The 19284-nt window shown below is 38.5% G+C and overlaps 1 protein-coding gene across 4 annotated transcripts in view; it reads left to right on the top strand.

Moving 5' to 3' along the window:
- Positions 1-19284, top strand: part of LARGE1 (LARGE xylosyl- and glucuronyltransferase 1) — a 285687-nt gene that overhangs the window by 148607 nt on the left and 117796 nt on the right. For all 4 annotated transcript variants that reach the window (XR_010886140.1, XR_010886141.1, XR_010886139.1 and 1 more), the window contains one exon: positions 9941-10064. Coding sequence is in view for 1 of the 4 variants with exons in the window: in XM_067309055.1 (XP_067165156.1) it covers positions 9941-10064 (124 nt within the window). In the remaining 3 variants the exon portion in view is untranslated. The remainder of the gene's footprint in view (positions 1-9940; positions 10065-19284) is intronic.

The raw sequence follows: 19284 nt of genomic DNA, 5'->3' as shown, positions 1-19284 counted from the left end.
AGCACATGGAGCACAGTCAGATCCCAAAATCTAGAGGCATAGATGTCCAATGAAGAGAAAATAGCCAGTTCCCTTAATAAACAGCAGTTCCAGTGAAGTGAAATGTTGTTAAATTGTGGGTGGGTGTGCATCTACATCCCTTGTCCAGTTTAGTAAAGTCTCTCAGAGATGTTTTCCAACAGTGGTGCAGAAAGTGGATCAAAATGGGCAAGTGAGAGACTAATCAAACTGTTTTAATCAAACAGCACAAATAGGCTAAAAAAATCAGCTTAGAGCATAAAGAGTTTGCTAAGGAGGTAGTTTCAATACATCACAGCAAATTGAATGATATTTTATAGCAGTGAGGATGAATCTTGTTCAGGTCACTTGCTAATATCTTGTTACGCATACCTGTTCTGAGGCATAAATGTCCCGCACCTTGCTCCTTATGTTTGCTTCTGATCCCCTGCTGGAGCACTGTTAGCAGTCACTCTGTGCAACAGTTTTGGTGCACCATTGTATCTTTTACCAATTTTTGATAAGCTTCACAAGAGAATTTAAATACTTACCTTGTACAGTGTAGAAATGACTCAGTAAATATTATTTTAAGAGATTGGCTGGGGGGGAGGGAGAGGGAGATGGAAAGGTGGGTAGAGGGGGGAAATTCTCCAAAATATGAGAGCAACTTTCATTATTAACACATATAACACAGTCTTTATAGGACTTCCCAGGAGATGAGCATAGCAAAGGGCTAGGAACAGGGAAAACAATGCTAAAATAGTAATAACAAAACCAAAACAACAGTAAAGACTTTTATCATGTTCTGTGAGGAATTTTTTGACTGTTAAAATCCTGTTAAATTTTAAAATGGTATCATTTTCCAATTAAACTTCTGAATTATTCAGTGTAAACTGGCTTTATATTCCAGGGATTGTGGGTTGCTTTGTCTATTTTGATTGTTGTTTCTAGGGGTTTGGGGTTGTTTGTTTTTTTTGGCAAATGCGCATTTTTATGGTGATATGAGTTCTCCCAGTGATTAGCTTCTTGGTATTTTTCTCTTGTAGTACTTGCCTCCATTTTGAAAAGATTTGAATATTCTGTACGTTTCCTGATACTCTATAAACAATAGGAATCTTGTAGCCCAAAAGTTTAAGCAGTCTCCTTGTGTTAAAGGAAATGTCTCTGTTTTGCCTAAGCCATTCAGCTGAAAAATAAGCAATTTATAAACAATTCTGCCATTAATAATCTGGGAAATATATTTAATTAAAAGTATGAAAACAAAACAAAGAAAAGTAACGTTGGTATCTCTGAACATGGTGGAGTCTGCCCTTTTCAAGAACATACTTGCTGCTTGGCTAGCAATACTGCTCATCTCAAAGGATTTTTCTTGCTCAGCAGAAGTGATCAAGATAAAGTCCGATATAGCTAATGAAACTTTATTGCAGTCAGTTACATTCAAGGTAACCTATCTAGCTTGTTTGCTCAAAACATAATTAAAGACAAATTTAAGTCAATTCTTGCCTAGAACTAGCTCTTCGCACTAGGCATTAAATTGTCTGCTAGAAAGGGAAGATGTTCTCTAAAAAGAAACAGAGCTTCTTGCAGACATTTCTTACTTTTCTTCTAGAAAATGCAGGCAATTGGTTTGGCTTCTTAAGCATCTGCTGATGCTATGGCTATATGTGCAGAGGCCCATGTCTCAGGAACTCTTTCTTGAATCCCTTTTTTTGGAATGGAATGGTGAAGAAGGCTGAAGAATAAACCACTGACTTGCCAGACTTCCTCAGCTTAAAATTGATTTAAGCTTAAACCCAGGTCCCTTGCACGGGTTGCCATGCAAACAGTATTATCTTGGAGACTGGTATGCACTTAAAAAATTAGGATGATTGGAAAGAAAACTTCTTTTAGTTTCTAGGATCTGTTTAATTGTGGGAAAAAAGGACAAAGACAGGTCATGATATTGCATTAGGAGGAATGAGTTAGGAGAGATGGAGGTGGTTGGTTCAGATGGTGGATACTTCATGACATCAGTAATAGGTTCACCATCTGACTTGAGGGTCATCAGTGAAAATTGGCATGGAAACATCTCTCTTTCTAAATCCTAAATGTGCACCAGGGAATGTATCCTGGCTGGCACTACCAGGCAAAACAGACATTTAAAAGTACTGCGTGTCTGCAGTGGAGTGGAAGCTTATTTGTTTCACCCTAAGCTCTAAAGCTAGGCTACCTAGTCCTCCACTTGTAAAATCATCACATTCAATCTCAAGTACATTTTCGCACAAGCAGAACAAACATGCTTCCACATATACTGTCAAAGAGAATTTATTTTTCCTTTTTAGAAGTTTCTGATGATCAATGTTCAGCTAAACCTGATGTAGCAGGAGCGGAGTTTGCCTGTAACAAAAGTATGTGAAGAACGTATTGTATAACTGAAAGAAGCTTGTGTAGAAAACACAGTTGTTATTAGATGGGCGGACACAGTGTAGGTTCTCCTCAGGCAACAGTGCCACTACACCTCAATCCTGCCCTACAACACTCTGAACACAATCTACTAACTGAACAGCTGGGTCGTCATAGCAAACATCCTTAATGTCCTTTTCTGTTCCTGCTGTATTTCATTCAGTGTTTGTTGTAAGAGCACTGATTTCAGTGAATCTGTCTGAAATTCACAAAGAAGTCGCACAAGCTTTCATTAGCATTTCCTTCCAATTTAGCAATTAAAGCATGTTTTAGCTGATTAGTATTTCTGTGTGTTTTGATACAAAAAGAGGTCTCTAGATTGCCTACTTCAGCCTGCAGAAAAATTCTGAGAAAAGGAGGCCATGTCAGTCTCATAATCCTCCCCATGTGCATTAACATATTTATTATACCCTCAACTTTAAGCTAGAGTGCAGGACAGAAAGACGCAAGGCAGCAGGAATGTGGGGTGAAAACTACAGGATTTTCTATGGATGGAGTGTTCTGTATCCTCTCTTGCATTATTGTACAGCACATCCTGTATATTGAGCGTTTTAGCTCTCTCCAGGTCTTCTCTGCCAGGACTAAAACAGCAAGTTTCTGATTCTAGTCATACCATACATATCATGAGACAGAGGCAAGCTACTTGTCCAGGCAATCTGAGAAACTATATCTGTCTTCGGGCTCCAGGGAGCAGAAAGAGGAGGAGGAAGGGGATGGTGTGGTGGGTTTCTTATAAGAATACCATAGTTCGAAAATGCATTTCATTCCCAATGGAACAGGAGCTTGATTTCAGTTTTGTCTTTAGAAAATGCATGTTCAAGCCACAAAATCCCAGCAGCTTTTAACACCCAGTTTGACATAACTGACAGTCTGTTCTCAGGGGGAGACTCAGCAGAGTTGGAATAGTGTGGAGTTTGCAGACTGATAAATATGCATTGGAACGTCTACACAGAGGGAAGCTTTTAGAATGAGCCCTCAGTCCTTGCCTGCAACTTTTCTACTTTCCTGTCTTAGGCATCTAGTTTCTAATTATGACAGAGTTTATAAATCTGTTGCAGGGGTGAAAAGTTTTCTCTCTGAGCCAGTTTGACACTCCCAAGCTTGTATCTTTGTGCTCTGAGTGCAGCTTAAGTTTCGTTTTCCCAAGGCAATAGACTAAACACTAGAAATTAAAAATATTGGGTCATTTGGGCAAGACTATATGTATTCTTTCCAAAAGTATCTGCATTTCATTTTCAGAAATAACACAGTGTCCTATGGTTGTTACTTTCATTGGAAATTCTGCAACTACTGGGCCAAGTTATTTTCAATGTTTTTTGAAAACTGTAAATCTTGGAGTGCCGCAGAAGAAGCTAAAGAAGCCCATAGGTTATAGCTTCTTATTGCAAAGTTCATTCCCATCTTAATTTAGGTAACTCTTAACTTGAGTAAAAGCTAAAAATATTTTTAATTTTTAAAATTATTTTTAATTCCAAAGACACCATGTTACATTAGGGAAAACGTTAAACATGCTAAACACCATGTTGCATTAGGGAATGAAGAAAGGCCAAAAATACACAGTTGCTGACAGTTAGGTCAATGTGAGAATCTGTGAAAAATTAACTTCTCTTTCCTGCCAGCTACTATTGCCTTGCCAGTGAACTCCCTTGTATACAGGCATTTGTATGCCAGCAAAAGAGTGATTTTTTTTAATTTTTTTTTGGCATAGCCCATCTGGTTTGGGAAAGTAGTTGTCACTACTTTCGTAGCTGCACCCTGCATCTATCCTAAAGCAATACTAGCATAGCAATGGTGCCAGGAGGTTCGTAGTATAAACAAAGCCAAAGTCAACTAGACAAATGCTTTCTTATATGAAGTTGCCTCTTGGCTTTAAGGAGGCTGTTCACAAGCTAAAATCAAGCATATGTCTTAAGTATTATCAAGGTTAGGACTTCAAACTGTATTACAGATTGATCTAAGTATAATAAACTTATTTTTCTTAGAAAAAGTAGCATAAGATACAAACCAAAAGAAAATCTAAATTAAATAAAAAGGATGATATGGAGTTTCCAAGAGTCACAAGTCAACACTGGCTGGTAATTAAAGCTTATGTAATCTAATAGCTGTATTCCATGGAGACCACTTTGCTTTAATGGAGTTTATTTGAGATTTTAAAACCTCTGTCATTGTTTCCATCTCTTTTAACGTGTCAGTCTGTTTTATGGGAGATTCTTCTGGCAAAAACTCTAATGTGTGATCTGGTTTCTTACTACTATAGATGCATTAATAATACACACATCTTTTTGTATTTCTAGCTGTCTTAACAATGCAAACATAACAGAGAAAGCAATGTTAAAAAAAAATCTAGCCATGAAATCTCTAGTTGATTTCCAGAGTGCTTCTATTGGTTGACACGAAACAAGATCCATGAATGAGGCAGCTTGTGCCTCTTTAAGATCTCTCCAATAGTTTGGGGAGTGTTTTAATCAATACGGGATGTGAAGGGGTATGAAAAATCATTAATGATTTTCCCATTGAAATTCTCCCCATATGAGAGATGGATTGTCATATGGGCACTGGAAAGATTTTTTTCCCAAGCTGCCTTTTATAATTTCTGTTTCAAGTTCTTGTAACCATTTGTTACAGATATAAAAAGTATTACCTTGTTGTGCTTCCCTTAATAAAGTATAGATTTTGGAAATAACCCCCCTGGGCTCCTGACCTTTCTATATTCTTAGAAAATAAAATTCCTCTGTTGCAGAGAGAGAACCATGCAACCAAGCAGCTGCTTTTTGAATTGCTAACAATTGAGCTATGGAATAATACAGAAGGGAAGAGTGAATCTTGGTTCACTACTCCCTTTTTCAATTGTAGATTTTTATATTTAATTCTGTGGCAATGGCTATTCCAAAAGAATAGGCCACAAATGCTTGAGCAGATCAAAACTCTGGTGAGGAATAAGAAGTTTTTGAAATGTAAAAATAAAACATTGTGATAAAAAATCTATAGAAATGAGTACCTCAGGATAGGTTCCTAAATTCATAGTCTGTTTTTTTTTTAATTATTGACTTTTGTTCATTTTACTAGACTTTTTAGGACCTCAGCAATTCTGGAAATAAGAGCATTCACTTAAGTTTCTATATTTAGGCCTAAGAGCCTATATTTGAGCATCCGTGCTTGAAAATCTTGGCCAGAATCTCTTTTCATTCACTTTTGAGAAAAGCCATTTAAGGAAATACTTTTTTTAGATATGGTTTACTTTGTCAAATAGTGGTTTGTTTTTAAGATAAGTAGAAACAATATATGAATATTTGTGGTTTTCTAAATTGAGTGGTGAAACATTGAGTTTCTACTTGATGGGAAATGCCCACATTTTGAAATGACTTTCTTTCACATTAAGATATTAATATGTCAGCATTTTCCATGTAGCAGAAACTGAAAAGTTGTATTTGGTAAAAATTCAGATGTTCAAAATCTTTGAGGTAAAAGAGCATAGGTGGTTGTCTGGACTTGGAGAGAAATTCCCTGGCTTTTTCAATATCTGTTTCTGTAGTAAGGAATCTGGAAAACCTGGGGTTCAGAGTTTCAGGGTTATCTGCTCTGGAAACAGGTACACTAGAAACCTTGCCTCCCAAACTCGCAAATTCACACAAGAACTGGGAATTTTTCAAAATCTATTCATCTTTTAGAAGTAGTTTATCAAAACTGTCACCTTTTGACCTCAACTGTTTCATACAGTTTAATATACTGCCATCATTAATAGTATGGTGATTTCTAGCAGTGCGTTACGTGATGTAACCAATTTCTGCTATGTGTGGTTCATTTGCTCTCATGGCATGTTCAGTGGAAAATGAGTTGTATGGGATAACATACACATTAAGAATAAACACAAAACACAGCTGTGCTTTGAGCTCGTTAAAGCAGGTGAAGTCAAAGTTCACTTCCCAGTTTGAGTGGGAGAAGAGGAAGTATGTGTTGGTCATCAATTTCTCTGAGAGTTCCAGGTTCTCTTCAACCCAAGAAAGCTGTCCTGCTCCAAAGTTCTGAGGCTCAGGGAGCTGGAAGGGTCCTGTTGGGTTATCCCATCTATGCCCCAGATATTGCAGGAAACCACAGCATACAAATTTTTTCATAACTTTTTCCACCTTGATCATGCATTCAACCTCCTCTAGCAAACTTCACTGTCTTCAGCTGCTAGTTAAAGATCTTCAGAGGCCTTGCCACCCATACTTGTACCCACGTGAGGGGCTCTCAAACCTTCTGGGAGGCACAGGTTTCTCTCCCTCCCTTCCCAAAATTTCTTAAACTGTAGCTGCTAAATGCATGGGAAGGATTGCTCTCCACCTGGCTATCCCTTGACTTACCATAGTAGTAATACAGTTTGATTTCAGTTTTATAAACCTTGTATCCCAAAATGTCTCTGTCTTCGAAAAAGACCAACCTGAAGGATGGAATAGTTTTACTGGCTCCAAATGATACAGCAAAAGGTCCAAGTCTAATGAAATATAGCTTTTAGTAGAGTCCTTCACAATATCTTTGACTGTCACCTCTCATTCTCACAGCCAGTGATTCAATCATGTTGACAAATGATAAAGGGGAGAGAAGACACCCCTATCTCATGTCTTTTGAGAAAGGTTTCTGATCTTAAAGCATTAACTCTTGCAGTGCATGCTGGTTGATCTTTAGGCTTCTGTCTTTTAGGTTTAGTGTATTGCAGATACCATAATGGGTAAAAGATGTCACCTGTGTGTTTGCCAGTACTATTACCTTCAGAAGGTCTTCCAGGTTTGAGTCTGTGTTCTGTTCCCTTCTAGCACTACACTCAAACACCACAGTCCACATAGCTAAAATCTCCTCTGGAGAGTAAGATCTTCTGTGGCTGATGCATATTTAGTTGTAGATGTCAGTGGGTCACTGTTTGGTTTTGGAGATATATTTTTGTAAGTATTAATTTTCTGCTTTGTCTCTGACACATACTTCCCTTCCAGCTGAATCTTTACCATAAGGCTAACAACTTGAAAGAGATTTCTGTGTAGGAGTACAACTACTTTCTTGTTTTCCCCAGTATGAGCTGAACTAGAGAAAATGTCACCCACCTGCTCCCATTTAAGTTGCACACACCCTGGGTCACTCGGATAAGTATAAACTGCTACTGAAAATCTGAGTGTCTTTATATTGGAATTTTTCTTTTCACCTGGTATATTTTATCTCCAAATATTTTGTATCAGTTCCCTTTAACTAAATGATGGTTTAAAAGAGTATGTGGCTTTCCTGTTTTTAACTGATTTTTTCTCTTCTTATTCTACTTCATAATATATGGATAAATGACCCTGAAGAAAGAAAAGACATTACAAAAGAAAACCAGCCGGGAAATACTCCTAAACACGATACCAGACTCAACCCCTGCTGAGCAGAGGGACCTATTCTACACATATTTGCCTTCAGATACTGCCTTGCCAGTACCCACTGCTTTTGTACCTTTGTTCCTCTTGGCCTTTTCTCAGCTAATGAAATTGCATTTCCTGATCGCTGTTATTCCCCAATTTTTTTCTTGGCAAGGTGCCTGGTTACTGCAGAATCTGCATGAGCCAGGATGTCCTCTTCTCCTCTCCTGCTGGGCTGGTGAAGCAGACATAATTGATGAGATCCCTTTGGGTTTGTAATGGGACACTCAGCAGCTGGCAATCTGCAACACTCCCTCTCCCCTGCCCATTCCAGATCATGCTGGAGATTAAAAAAGCCTTTGTCTTTTTGGAAAGGACGTTGTGGCTTAGTGCATTGGATATTGTTGAACTCAAATCAGCTGCCATCATGGTGGTTAACTCACATGTAAGGCTTCTAACATGCCCTTTTTCTGCTTTTCCTACAAGCATGTAAGTTGATCCTCTTGCAACCAGTAGAACAGCTTCACTGAGATCACTGGGAATTGGATTGGATGTTAGGTGCAGTATTTCTAACGCTGCAAAATCAGGCCATACCTTGCTTATTGTTATTACAACAATCTCCTGTTTCTGCTGAGAGGTGTGTTATGATACTATAAACCATTATATGTATTTTTATGTTTTCTTGTGGGCTTTATTTAGTGAGAAACAGTATTACTCTTTAAAGCAGAATGGAATAGCATTAAGGAGAAAAGCACATATTGTTCATTAAGGCAGGAAATTGAGGGAGAAATAACCTTGACCTTTTGGGTTAGGCCCGAAAGTATAATGGAAGTGTGTTGGCCTAAACTGACAGATTTCTTCTCTTTTAGTTCACACAGCAGAATGTAGTAGCATCAGTCATCTTCTACCTTAACTACCATCTAAAACTAAATGCTCTTCTTTTTTAAATGAAAAATATCAGCTGACAAGTACACCCATTTTCCCTTATAAATTTCACAGAAATGAGACTCCACTATTCCTTCGTAGGGATCAAAGGAAGGTTGAGCCAATGCTAAAAGCTAAATGGACCATCTGTCTTCTTCCTGGCTTTTGCAAACTCCTGTCCTTCTCTGCTAACTGTGAGAGCTGCTAAGCTAGGGATAAACATGGAAGACTCCCTTTTTACTACAGATCATAACCAAGATCTACTGGCAGGTTTTCATACTCCTACCACAGAAGTTGAATAAAGATCAGACTGTCGCTTACCTCCCTCAAAGAGAGAAGCAAGGATAAGTGATTTAAAGTGTCAAAGCTCACATTGTTACAGAAAAATCCATATGCTTTGTCAAACCTTGCCACTCTTGTTGGTATTGGCTAATCACTCATCCTGTTTCAAAGCATTTGTCTTAGCCCAAGCCATATGAGTATAGAGATGAACCTAAATCTGGGACTTTAAAATGAAATATTTTCTTTATTCCTGTTTTTCTTCAGCCTTTCTTCGCTCTTAGAAACAAGGATGTGGGGAGATTTACAGTCTCCAGTCAGTCTGTTTCTTGAAGCTGTTCATTATTCTGGTACTAGAAGGCACTCACTTGGAACATTTCGCTCTGGGTTCCCCTGGGATAGCTGTTGATACCCCAAGTTGGCTCTGTAGAAGTGGTGCATGCAAACTCAGTGGTCCTGGAATGTCACCTCATTTAGGTGATTATTTTTTAACCTTCCCCGCCACTCCCACTTCTCCATAGACAACTGTTTTTACCACAGAGATAAATTACCAGGCTGACCTAGAAAACTGGAAGCAATGACTTTCACAGCTAACGTCCCCAAAGGGGGATTAACTTGGCTGTCTTTTAAAGACCCAGTAGAAGGGACCAGATCCTGAGCTGTTATAAATCATCACATTCCAGTGAAGTCAAAAGAACTATATTTATTTACAATCATCCAGAAACTGGTCCAGTATTTGTACTATTGTCATGTTTCTTTAAATTGTAGCAGTGTATCAGCATCTTGGCCACGAAAGTAGAATTCCGCCAAACATGCTGTACATTTTATCCTGCAATGCTAGACATAGTTAAAGCTTTTTAATTTCTGATGTTGTTCTCTTACAATAGGAGTTAGAAACCTTTCGACCAATGCCTTTCTCTCCCTTCTTGTATCAGGCGAAACCCACTCCACTTCCACCTCATTGCAGATGCAATTGCCAAACAGATCCTGGCAACTCTGTTCCAGACGTGGATGGTCCCTGCTGTGCGCATAGACTTCTACGATGCAGATGAGCTCAAGGTAAAGAAGGACAAAACACATGTTATTCATGTACTTCTGGTTTCATCTTATCCCTTTTATTCATCTGTCTGGATTGGGGTGAAGAACACTACATTCTCCCTGATTAAAATTAATTCTAACCCACATGATTGTGTCTTCAGTTAAATGTAACTGAAAGATATTGATTTGCTAAAATCAGTGCAGTTTCTCTGTTAATGGAATATATTGTTTAGCAGCTTAGAATTTTGCCTGCTATCAAGGGGACTCTGGTTGCCCAGGTTGAACTGCATTTGATCACATTATGTTTTGCTAGGGGTGCTTCTTTTTAGTAGCAGTGGTGGATTTTTAAGTATCTTGTTCAATAAACCTAAGGCTGTTACTGGAAACACTCAACCTCCCTGCCTTCCTTAAGCATGCGTATGTAATACGATAAGTACACACACTCTGAAGAGGTATTCAGTATTACATTTTGAAATAGCTACCTGCTTTATCTGGATGCCCTTTCAAAAGGAGTGACTGGGAAGAAAGGAGAGTTCCATGGGAAAAAAATAACTTACTCAAAGCATAAAGTATTATCTTTTCATAGAGTTGGAAACTTTAAATTAGATCACAGAGGCAAAGCACTGCATTTCAGAGCTGCACATTTTTTTACTGTGAAGGTAGAGTGAAGTATTCAAATTTTAACATTTGGATTTGGTGGCAATAATTTGTACAGCATATCAGACTGTTCAGAGCTAAATACGAACAACATCCTGAAACAAGGGAAAAACAAAATTTAGCAAATTGCTGTGCTAATTAAGGTAAATTCAAAGCACACCACTTGGTAGAATCTTGAGTGCAAAATGTTGTAGAAAGAGATGGTAAAGGGAAAGAATGATCCTTGAGAAAAATATTTCATTCGTAGCTATTTTTATTGTTTTACTCTTCCTCCTACATGAAGCAATAAGCAGCTATTAACCTAATTAGCTAGATATTTTCCGTCGGTTCTTTATAGCTTTAAAACAAGAAGGAGGTTTCTTCTTGTAAGTCTTGTACATGTCTATATTAGATGAGCTTTTCTGTAAATTGTAAGATTTTCATGGTGCTTAATTAGCCTCTCAGTTGGGCAAGGCAGACCTCTTACTGTCTTCCTTCTGGTCATTTGGGTATGGTCCAATCTACTTGAGTAAATAATAACCAAAAGACCTCAGTGATCCCCAGCTTACTGATTTATAGGCAGCAATGTTTTGCAGATAAAATGCTATAGGGCAAAGTCTTGTTTTGCCCTCCCTCTTGACTCAACTTTAATTTTTAAATGGCTGGTGACCGAAAGTAATGCCTTGCATGTAACCCCGTAGGCTTTAGGTTGGGGATTGCTCTCTTACTGGATGCAGATATTGATGCATAAATACATCTCTCCAGATCTGCCACTCCTGCTCAGAGTTCATCATACTACATACCAAGCAATTCTCCTGATTTCAGTGGCCAAAAATCTGTGTATAAAATAGTACTCAGCATAGGTGAATGTGACAGAACAAGGCCAAATGACAGCAAAGAGTTGTAAATATAAACAGAGTTTTAAAAGCTAGATATAATACTGACTCATATCCAGATCATTCTGCAAGTTTTAGCGAAGAACACAGAGGAGCTGTTTACAGACAGCTGTAGGAACTCATTTCTTTTGTTTCCTGAATAACCTCTAGAGAGGTTTTGATGGTTGTTTTGCATTTTTTTATTTTTTCACATGTACTGTTGGGAGCTATATTAGGCTGTCCAGTGTTAGGAAAACAGGTCTGATACTGGAAAGTTTTGCTAGAAATTCTACCTTTCTCAAAAGTAATCTATGAATCCAGTGTTATAGTATATACCATGTTTCAATTTTAATGACCCTCTATAGTTCTTTTTTAATTCTGTAATTGATACCAATGACTGAAATTTAAAAAGGCTTAGACTGAACAGGAGTTTGAGGAGTTTCTGCATAGCTTTCATTCACATTTGGAACACTTTTTAGTTGATACAGAAAACACTTCATTTCATATTTGTCTTTTTCCCTTTGGATAAGTATGGGCTTCCAGGCCCTCACTTCCTAACGCAGCAGGAGCTGGCATGTTAGCTTAAGCCCTTAAGTCCTAGGAAAAATCCTGCTCCTACTCAGCCAGTGGAAGGGAGCACATGATGTTAGATCCTCCATAAATAATATGAACGCTTGCTTGTTTTCAAGTAGCTATTTAGAGTTCAGGCAACACTTCCCACTAGATTATTAACTTTTTAAAAGGCAGAATTTGGAGACTAAAATATTTGGCAATATTGCTTAACATCTCCTGAAGTTCTTAAAATGCATATTGTTTAGCTTAGAGTTAGAGTGACCAGCATCCTGAAAAAAAGCGGAGAAAATAAGGCTCTTCAGTAGATGACATCTCCTTGCAGGTTTTAGAGGAGAATGGAAGGCCTTCATTACAAGAAAGGGAAGACAAGATACTAAAGATTATCCCAGATTTTCTACTGCCAGCAAACCAACATATGTGCTTTCAGTCTGCTGCTTGGAATTAAATGCATTAGAAGTTTCTTTTAAAATTTAGAGAAGATGATTGATTTTTTCTTTTCTGAGGTGTCACAGCTGTTTATGGTTGTCCTGCACCACATACAGTCTTGTGTTCATTTTCTCCCTCAAGGTGGGTGCTGCCAAACTAATACCAGCCTGTTTGGAAGACGCATGGAGTAACAAGGGGGTAGGAAATGTCTATTTTGTTTGAGGGACAGGATAGGGGATGGGGAGGAAGAGGAGGAGTACTGGCTGTGGAGCTGAGCCAAGGCAACAGTGTTTCCAAGAGAAAGGTTAGCCATGCTTGGGATGGGAGCTTGCTGGATGCATTTCTTTTAAACAGCCAGTTTGGTGATTATAACAGCCAGGTCTATTAAGACATTCACAGCCACCCCCAACATAACCTGGCTTCTCTCCTCATTGTCTTGGCACTAACCACAAGGCAGATCTGTGCTTAAAAGCTCTCCCTTACTTGAGAAACTGTTCAGATTCTGAACTGTACTGCCAATGCAACTCTGTCCCATTAACTAAACTGCTGCATGCAGTTAGTAATTAGCAATAAGCATCCTTGAGGTGTGGACCTGATACCTGGTGTGCTACCAGAAATGCTATTCCATAGCTGCACAGAGTTCACGCTCCTTCCACTCAGTATGACCTACATTGTAACACTTCCAAATCTGTGTGGCCACATATGGCTATGACTACAAAATGGAAAGTTACTTGACAGTGTAGCTTCACTTTATGTGACCACATTAGCCCTGACATTCAACTTTGGACCTAATGTACTAGGGGTAGTTGTTACAGCACTGCATCCCACAAAATAACTAGAAACTGGAAATTATCTTCCTTGAATTTTAAATAAAAGAAAGAAGAATGCATCTGTTGTGCAAACTATTCTAGAAACATGTAACAGTAGATAGCAAAAGTCATTATATTAATGGATTGACCAGTAGTGTTAAATTCAGTGGGAGAGTAAATCTTATCATGGCAGATGACATTCTGTTTGAAAAGTAGGTTAAACAATGCACCTAAAACTATACCAGCAAAACATTGATCTAGAAAAACCATTACAGCTGTGATTTGCAAGTATCAAGCTGCAGGATATTGTGTTTTTCCGTTCAGTCTTATGTGAAGAAGGCCCAGAGCTAACCATTGAAGTCATGGAACACTCTAGCCCTTAGTGCTTCAGCACTTCATCGTTAGATGTGGAATCTTGTGTCAATTCACTCATAAGAACGTACAGATATTAAACCCATTGTGATCAACATTGGCCCAGAGCCGAAGTAGCAACTGATAAAGCAGTACTGAATGTGTGATATGTGGAATATAGATGAGGCAGGTTTGTTTTCCCAGATGTTGCCTGACAGACTGCTGACAACATCAGGTGAACTGAGAGAAGGAACAGTTATCTATCTTCCCTGCTGTGTGTAACTGTTGATGGCCCAGATAAATGTAGTCTTGTCATCACTAGTAAAGCAGAAAAGCCATGTCTTTTAAATAGTTCAGCCCACAAACGTGCTGCAATTGGTCTGTGAACTGGAAGGTAGAGATGGTGAATGGGCTTTTGCAATAAATGAGCATTTGACCTGAAAGGGAAATGTGAAAAGTTCCATGCTTCTCTGCTAATGAACAGTATTCCAGCTTTTTTTCATTCCCGAAACCAATAGACTACAGTTCTCACTACCAGTGCTGCCTTATATGGGTTTCATATGAGAAATGTCAGTGTAGTCTGCACACTCAGTCAAAATCAGTGATGTGATCCAGAGGGCAAAACTAATCTGGGATAAAGTGTGGAATCAGTATCATCTAACTTTAGGCATTTACTTTAGGATGAGATGAATCACTCCTTAGAAGTTCCACTTTTTTCCATTTGAACTGTGAAGGCAGTTCACTAGGTCAGACATTGACATCATTTGGTCAGATAGATGTGTGGCAAGGGCTATGAGATTTAAGTATGAAAATCAAGTTTGTTCTTTAGTCATAATTGTAGTGTAGCTGGCTCTCAGGGCTTTGCTAATGTGCTCACCCACAGCACTTATGTTACTAATTTCCTGGGTGGTCCAGGAACTCAAAGGCTAGTCATCTGCACAGATGAGATAATGGACTTGTTTGAGACAATGGGCCAAACTGAAACTAGGTGATTGATTGACTGGCTAGCCACCTGCACAATGAATATTTGACTGTTACAGGAGGTCTCCCAGTGGGAATTTCAGACAGTTCTAGAGGTTTTCCCAGGCAGCTCTTCTGTGCCTAGACCAGTTTGTTTGTGTAAATGCATTGATTAACATCTCAGGTGGAGAATTTCATTGTCCCAGAGATTCCCAGACAGTCCCTACTGCAAAATAATCAATTCTACGTAGATAAGACACTTGTAAATAGTCAATGGAAACTGTTCCTACAGATGTGGAAATGGTCACATAGGACAGTCTTTTGTGCATATTTACCATAGTTAGGAGATGATTTTTATGTAGTTTAAGATAATATGTATTGATGTATCATGTATGTGCTGGAAGCAGGACCACAGGCCAGCTTATAAGAATTGGGCAAAACAATGTTTCAGGGAGTTTCACCCAATCCAGCTAAGATTCCTCTGCAAGGACTGTTGCAATGGAGACTCCATTCAACATCCAGACAGCAACCGATTGTCCTGTTTGAGAGGTTGGATTGCCATCACAAGAGTTACCCTAAGCCAAAATCCCAATAACAGGTTAGGTTTTTTTAACAAACAATCTGTTCATGAGTGTCTGTGCAACAGATGACACTAAAAACAACTACAGTAGCCATCCCATCTTTTTGTTACCAGTGGAAGCTTTTCCAACATAGGATAGCATTGGTGGGGCTGTATCTATCATACATGGCCATTAACCAATTTTGGAAACATGTTCAAGCAAGTCCTTCCAACGGAACTGCAGAAAACCTCCTGCTGAACATGAGAGGGAGGGGTTGATTGAGAAGTGGGAACACGTGAGATGATGTCTGAGGAACAGCTTGTTAGCATCACCTGGAGAGGGTAACAGCAATGATAACAATATTGATAAAGCCTCAAACAACAAAACTGACTGGCACTTTCCAGTGTTCCACAATCTTCCTTGCCAAGCAGTTGCACTGGATGTTTCAGAAGTATTCATCCAGAACAGTGTATTTTCACAGGACTAGTACCTAACTATGGACTATCATTGATTATAATAATTACACTGTATTTGCATTACACTGCATGCAGATTATATAGTGTTTAAAGGCAATATGTGATTGTTTGTCTGATAAGTAGTTCATTGTATATCTCATAGGCAGACCTACAAAGTCATAAAGCAAACATACATTACTTTTTCTCCTTTATTTTCCACTTTATACTTGTTATTAATGCAATACAGGATGGGAAACACAGCATCTGTTTATGTTGACATTAAGGTGTACAGTAGTAGGTATTTAATTACAGTGTCTTTACAGCATTATGTTTTTGTCGCATTTTGTCATGTTATGGTGGGTTTGCAATGCTCCTGCATTTCAGCAATCTTAGATCTTTCTGTGAATTGTTTTACTGTACATGTCAGTGAAATAAAACGCATAGATTACTGCTGTTCTTGCTGCCCTTTCCCTTTCTTTAAAGAATAATTTAAAAAATAAGAGGAAATGTGAATTGCAGATTTTAAATACCAAAGCCTATAGACCAAGCATTGTACAGATTTTCATAGCTTGGATGACATAGTTTTAGACCTAAATTTACTTCTTCCCACATAAAGATTTAGATTTTGCACATTTGATGATGAACATAATAAATGATAGAGACCTGAAATATTCAGGTAATAAAATATGCTTGTGGTTGTGACACAAAGCTGCCATACTAAGAATTGTGTGGTGTTAACCTTCCTTTGTCCGTGGTTTTCAGTGCTAATGGCTGGATATTAACAAACCAGTTTTTGTAAGCCAAGATATTTTCCATCAAACTGGTTGGGAGGAAATCAGTATCCACCAAGAAACAAATGGTAATTCAAACTCCCCAGCACAGTGGAACCTTTGTAAAGTGGTCAAAACCTATTCATACAGAGTAGCCTAAGTACTACTTCCTCTGATCTCCTGATTCTTGTTATACACAAAAAAGCCATGCACAATTGCAAATTAAAAATAGAAGTGTTTTCCATTATTATTCAGACTCAGAATATGAAAAAATAATTTTACATAAAATCACACTGAGTCTTAAGTTTGTGCCTGCTCAAAATAGTCTGCAATTAAAGGAAGGTCCATCTAGTTTTGTAGAAATTAGTGTGGTCAGTCAGAAATCTGTCATGGGAATGACAGTCATGGCTGCTTTTACAGACTTTCAGCAGTTGTTGTGTGCTTAGTGATACCTATTTTTTATCAACAGTCTCACCTGTGACTTTGACTATAAAGCTAGACAAGATGCCAAAGATGGAAGAGTTTTTTGCAGTAGATTTTTGTGTAAACTCTCCTAGGATTTACAAATGTTGTCTGTTAATTTAAGACTAGAAATTGTGAGAGACTGGTATCCTGGGATGAAACCCAGTGCGATGCAAGAAGGTACAGTATTTCCTGGGCCTTTCTCAAGCGGAGTCTGCTTTCTGTGTTATATTACACAGTGCTTCTACTGCATGTACCAGGATGAATTCTGAAGTCTCCAAACTAATTTTGGATAGTCACCCATGTGACAATTTAAACTAGATATTCCAAAGGAAATCCTTATGCCTGTCTTTATAAATCCCATTTCATTTCCCTGCTGGTGTTAGTGTCTTGGAATCATTGGAGTTCTTTGTTTATTTTTGTAACTTATCTCTAACAGTTGTGGGCTTCTTTGTAGCTCCACTGTTTCTTGATTTAAGGAGAAAGCAATACAGTCATTTTGATCTACCTCTGCCAGCAAGTCAGAGTAACTGTTCTTTGTATCATACCTAAAGTGAGGAATAAGGAGCCAGATCTCTTCCACTACCATCACCAACATCTGTATCACCGTAGCTGACTTCTGTGACATTTCAATAACAAGGACTCCTGTTTGGCATTCAGCTTCTATAATGTCACTCTTACTGTAGCAACGTGTGCAGCACCTCCAAAGAAGGGAGTTTTAGCAGAGGATGAGAAAAGATAAATGACTGCACATGAGATTTTCCAAAGATGATTCTGTTTTACTAAAATTATACAGTGTGCTCTGAAAAAAAAATGTTAAAAAAACAAAGTGCCTCAAACTGACTGCTGTGACTACTGTTTGTACTATGTTTGCTCAGTATGGCATCTGCCTTCTCAGAACTGTATCACCCTTCCATGAGGAATGGAAGCAGTTTGCTGTCCTAACCTCACTTTTTTTTTCCCCCTGTCAAAACAGTTCAACATTTTGAACTGCCTTAGACTGCAGTAAAGGTTCTAGATTGTATAACCTCTGTACTTGCTGGACAAAGTTAACAGTCATCCTGTGTTCTAGCACAATTCCTTTTCTTGTCACTGATAGCCAAGGATCTGGGAAGACAAATAATGACTATGGTCTTGGATCTTAACAGCTTATCGCATGCTTGTAGGAATAACTCCCTGTCATAGGGCAGGGCATCTGATTACTGATAGGACAGCAGTGACTGTTCAAGGCATTTCTTTCCAGAATTGTTATTAATCCCAGCGTCTTTTAAAAATGTTTAGTGATCCTTGCTTTTGGATTTACAAAGATCTGACGTGCATATATTTTCATGTCTGATTGATAAGCATGCTGAAGGCCTCCAAGAATATGCTTAATTCACCACCAGGGGATTGGAGTTGTTAGAACTCATCATTTGTAAAGTGCTAAGCTCTAACTTGTTTCTGAGAAACAACTGAAATTCAGGGAAGCTTGGTAAGATAGTTCAGATGGAAGCTGCTCTTTCTCATTCAATGGTCAAGTAGTCAGTGTAGGCAGAAAGGATTCTGAAGGGTCAGGGATCAAATGGTAGATCTTACGATGAGAAATGGTGTTCATCTTACCCTGGCACACCTCTCTGTGTGACAGCTTTTCCCAGCACTGGCAGTTACAAGCCATGCTATGTGTGTCTAACATAGCATTGGCACACTCTGAAGTCTGAAGAAGACTCTGAAGAAGAGTGAACTGAAGTCATTCTTCTCATAGGTCTTCTATGACCATCTCAGCCTGGGTAGAGACATTCAGGCTGATTTGGAGTTTGTTTACCTGCTTTAAAGGGGGACTTTATATTTAGGTTATTCATTAGATGCCACTGATGATACTTACTTTTGAATCACTTGATGTGAGAATGTTTGAATTTCTAAATTGTGAAATTTCACTTTTCAGCTCAAACTGACTTCATCCTGCAAAAGTTTTGTTTCACGAAGGTATGATATCTAGGTCTCATCCGTTCAGCAAAGAGGATGAAATCTCAGCAATGTTTAATCTGATAATTTTCTCATATACTGTTCCATTGCTTCCAGTTTGACCCTTTTCCACAGTTGAATGGATTCCAGTTTTTTTCCGATACAACTAAAAGCCTTCATAAAATGGTTCCAGTTGTGTTGTTTTAATCAGCAATTTAGGATCTGTGCTCACCTGTCTATCTGACTGCAATTCTTATCTGATACTCCTTAGGTGAAACTGCAAGGTTACATGGAGTTAGAGTGATACCAGTGGCCTTAGCTAACCTCATACCAAAAGTTTCAAGAAGGATAAGCGATACATGGCTACTAAGTGGAGGCTTCCTTTAAACACCACTTGTGTGACTTCACTGTTATCTGAAATAG

This window comes from Apteryx mantelli, chromosome 1 (genome assembly GCF_036417845.1).
Source record: "Apteryx mantelli isolate bAptMan1 chromosome 1, bAptMan1.hap1, whole genome shotgun sequence".
In the NCBI taxonomy this organism is placed as follows: Eukaryota; Metazoa; Chordata; class Aves; order Apterygiformes; family Apterygidae; genus Apteryx; species Apteryx mantelli.
Note: the sequence above shows the minus strand (reverse complement) of the source record. Positions and strands in the feature narration are given on the sequence as shown.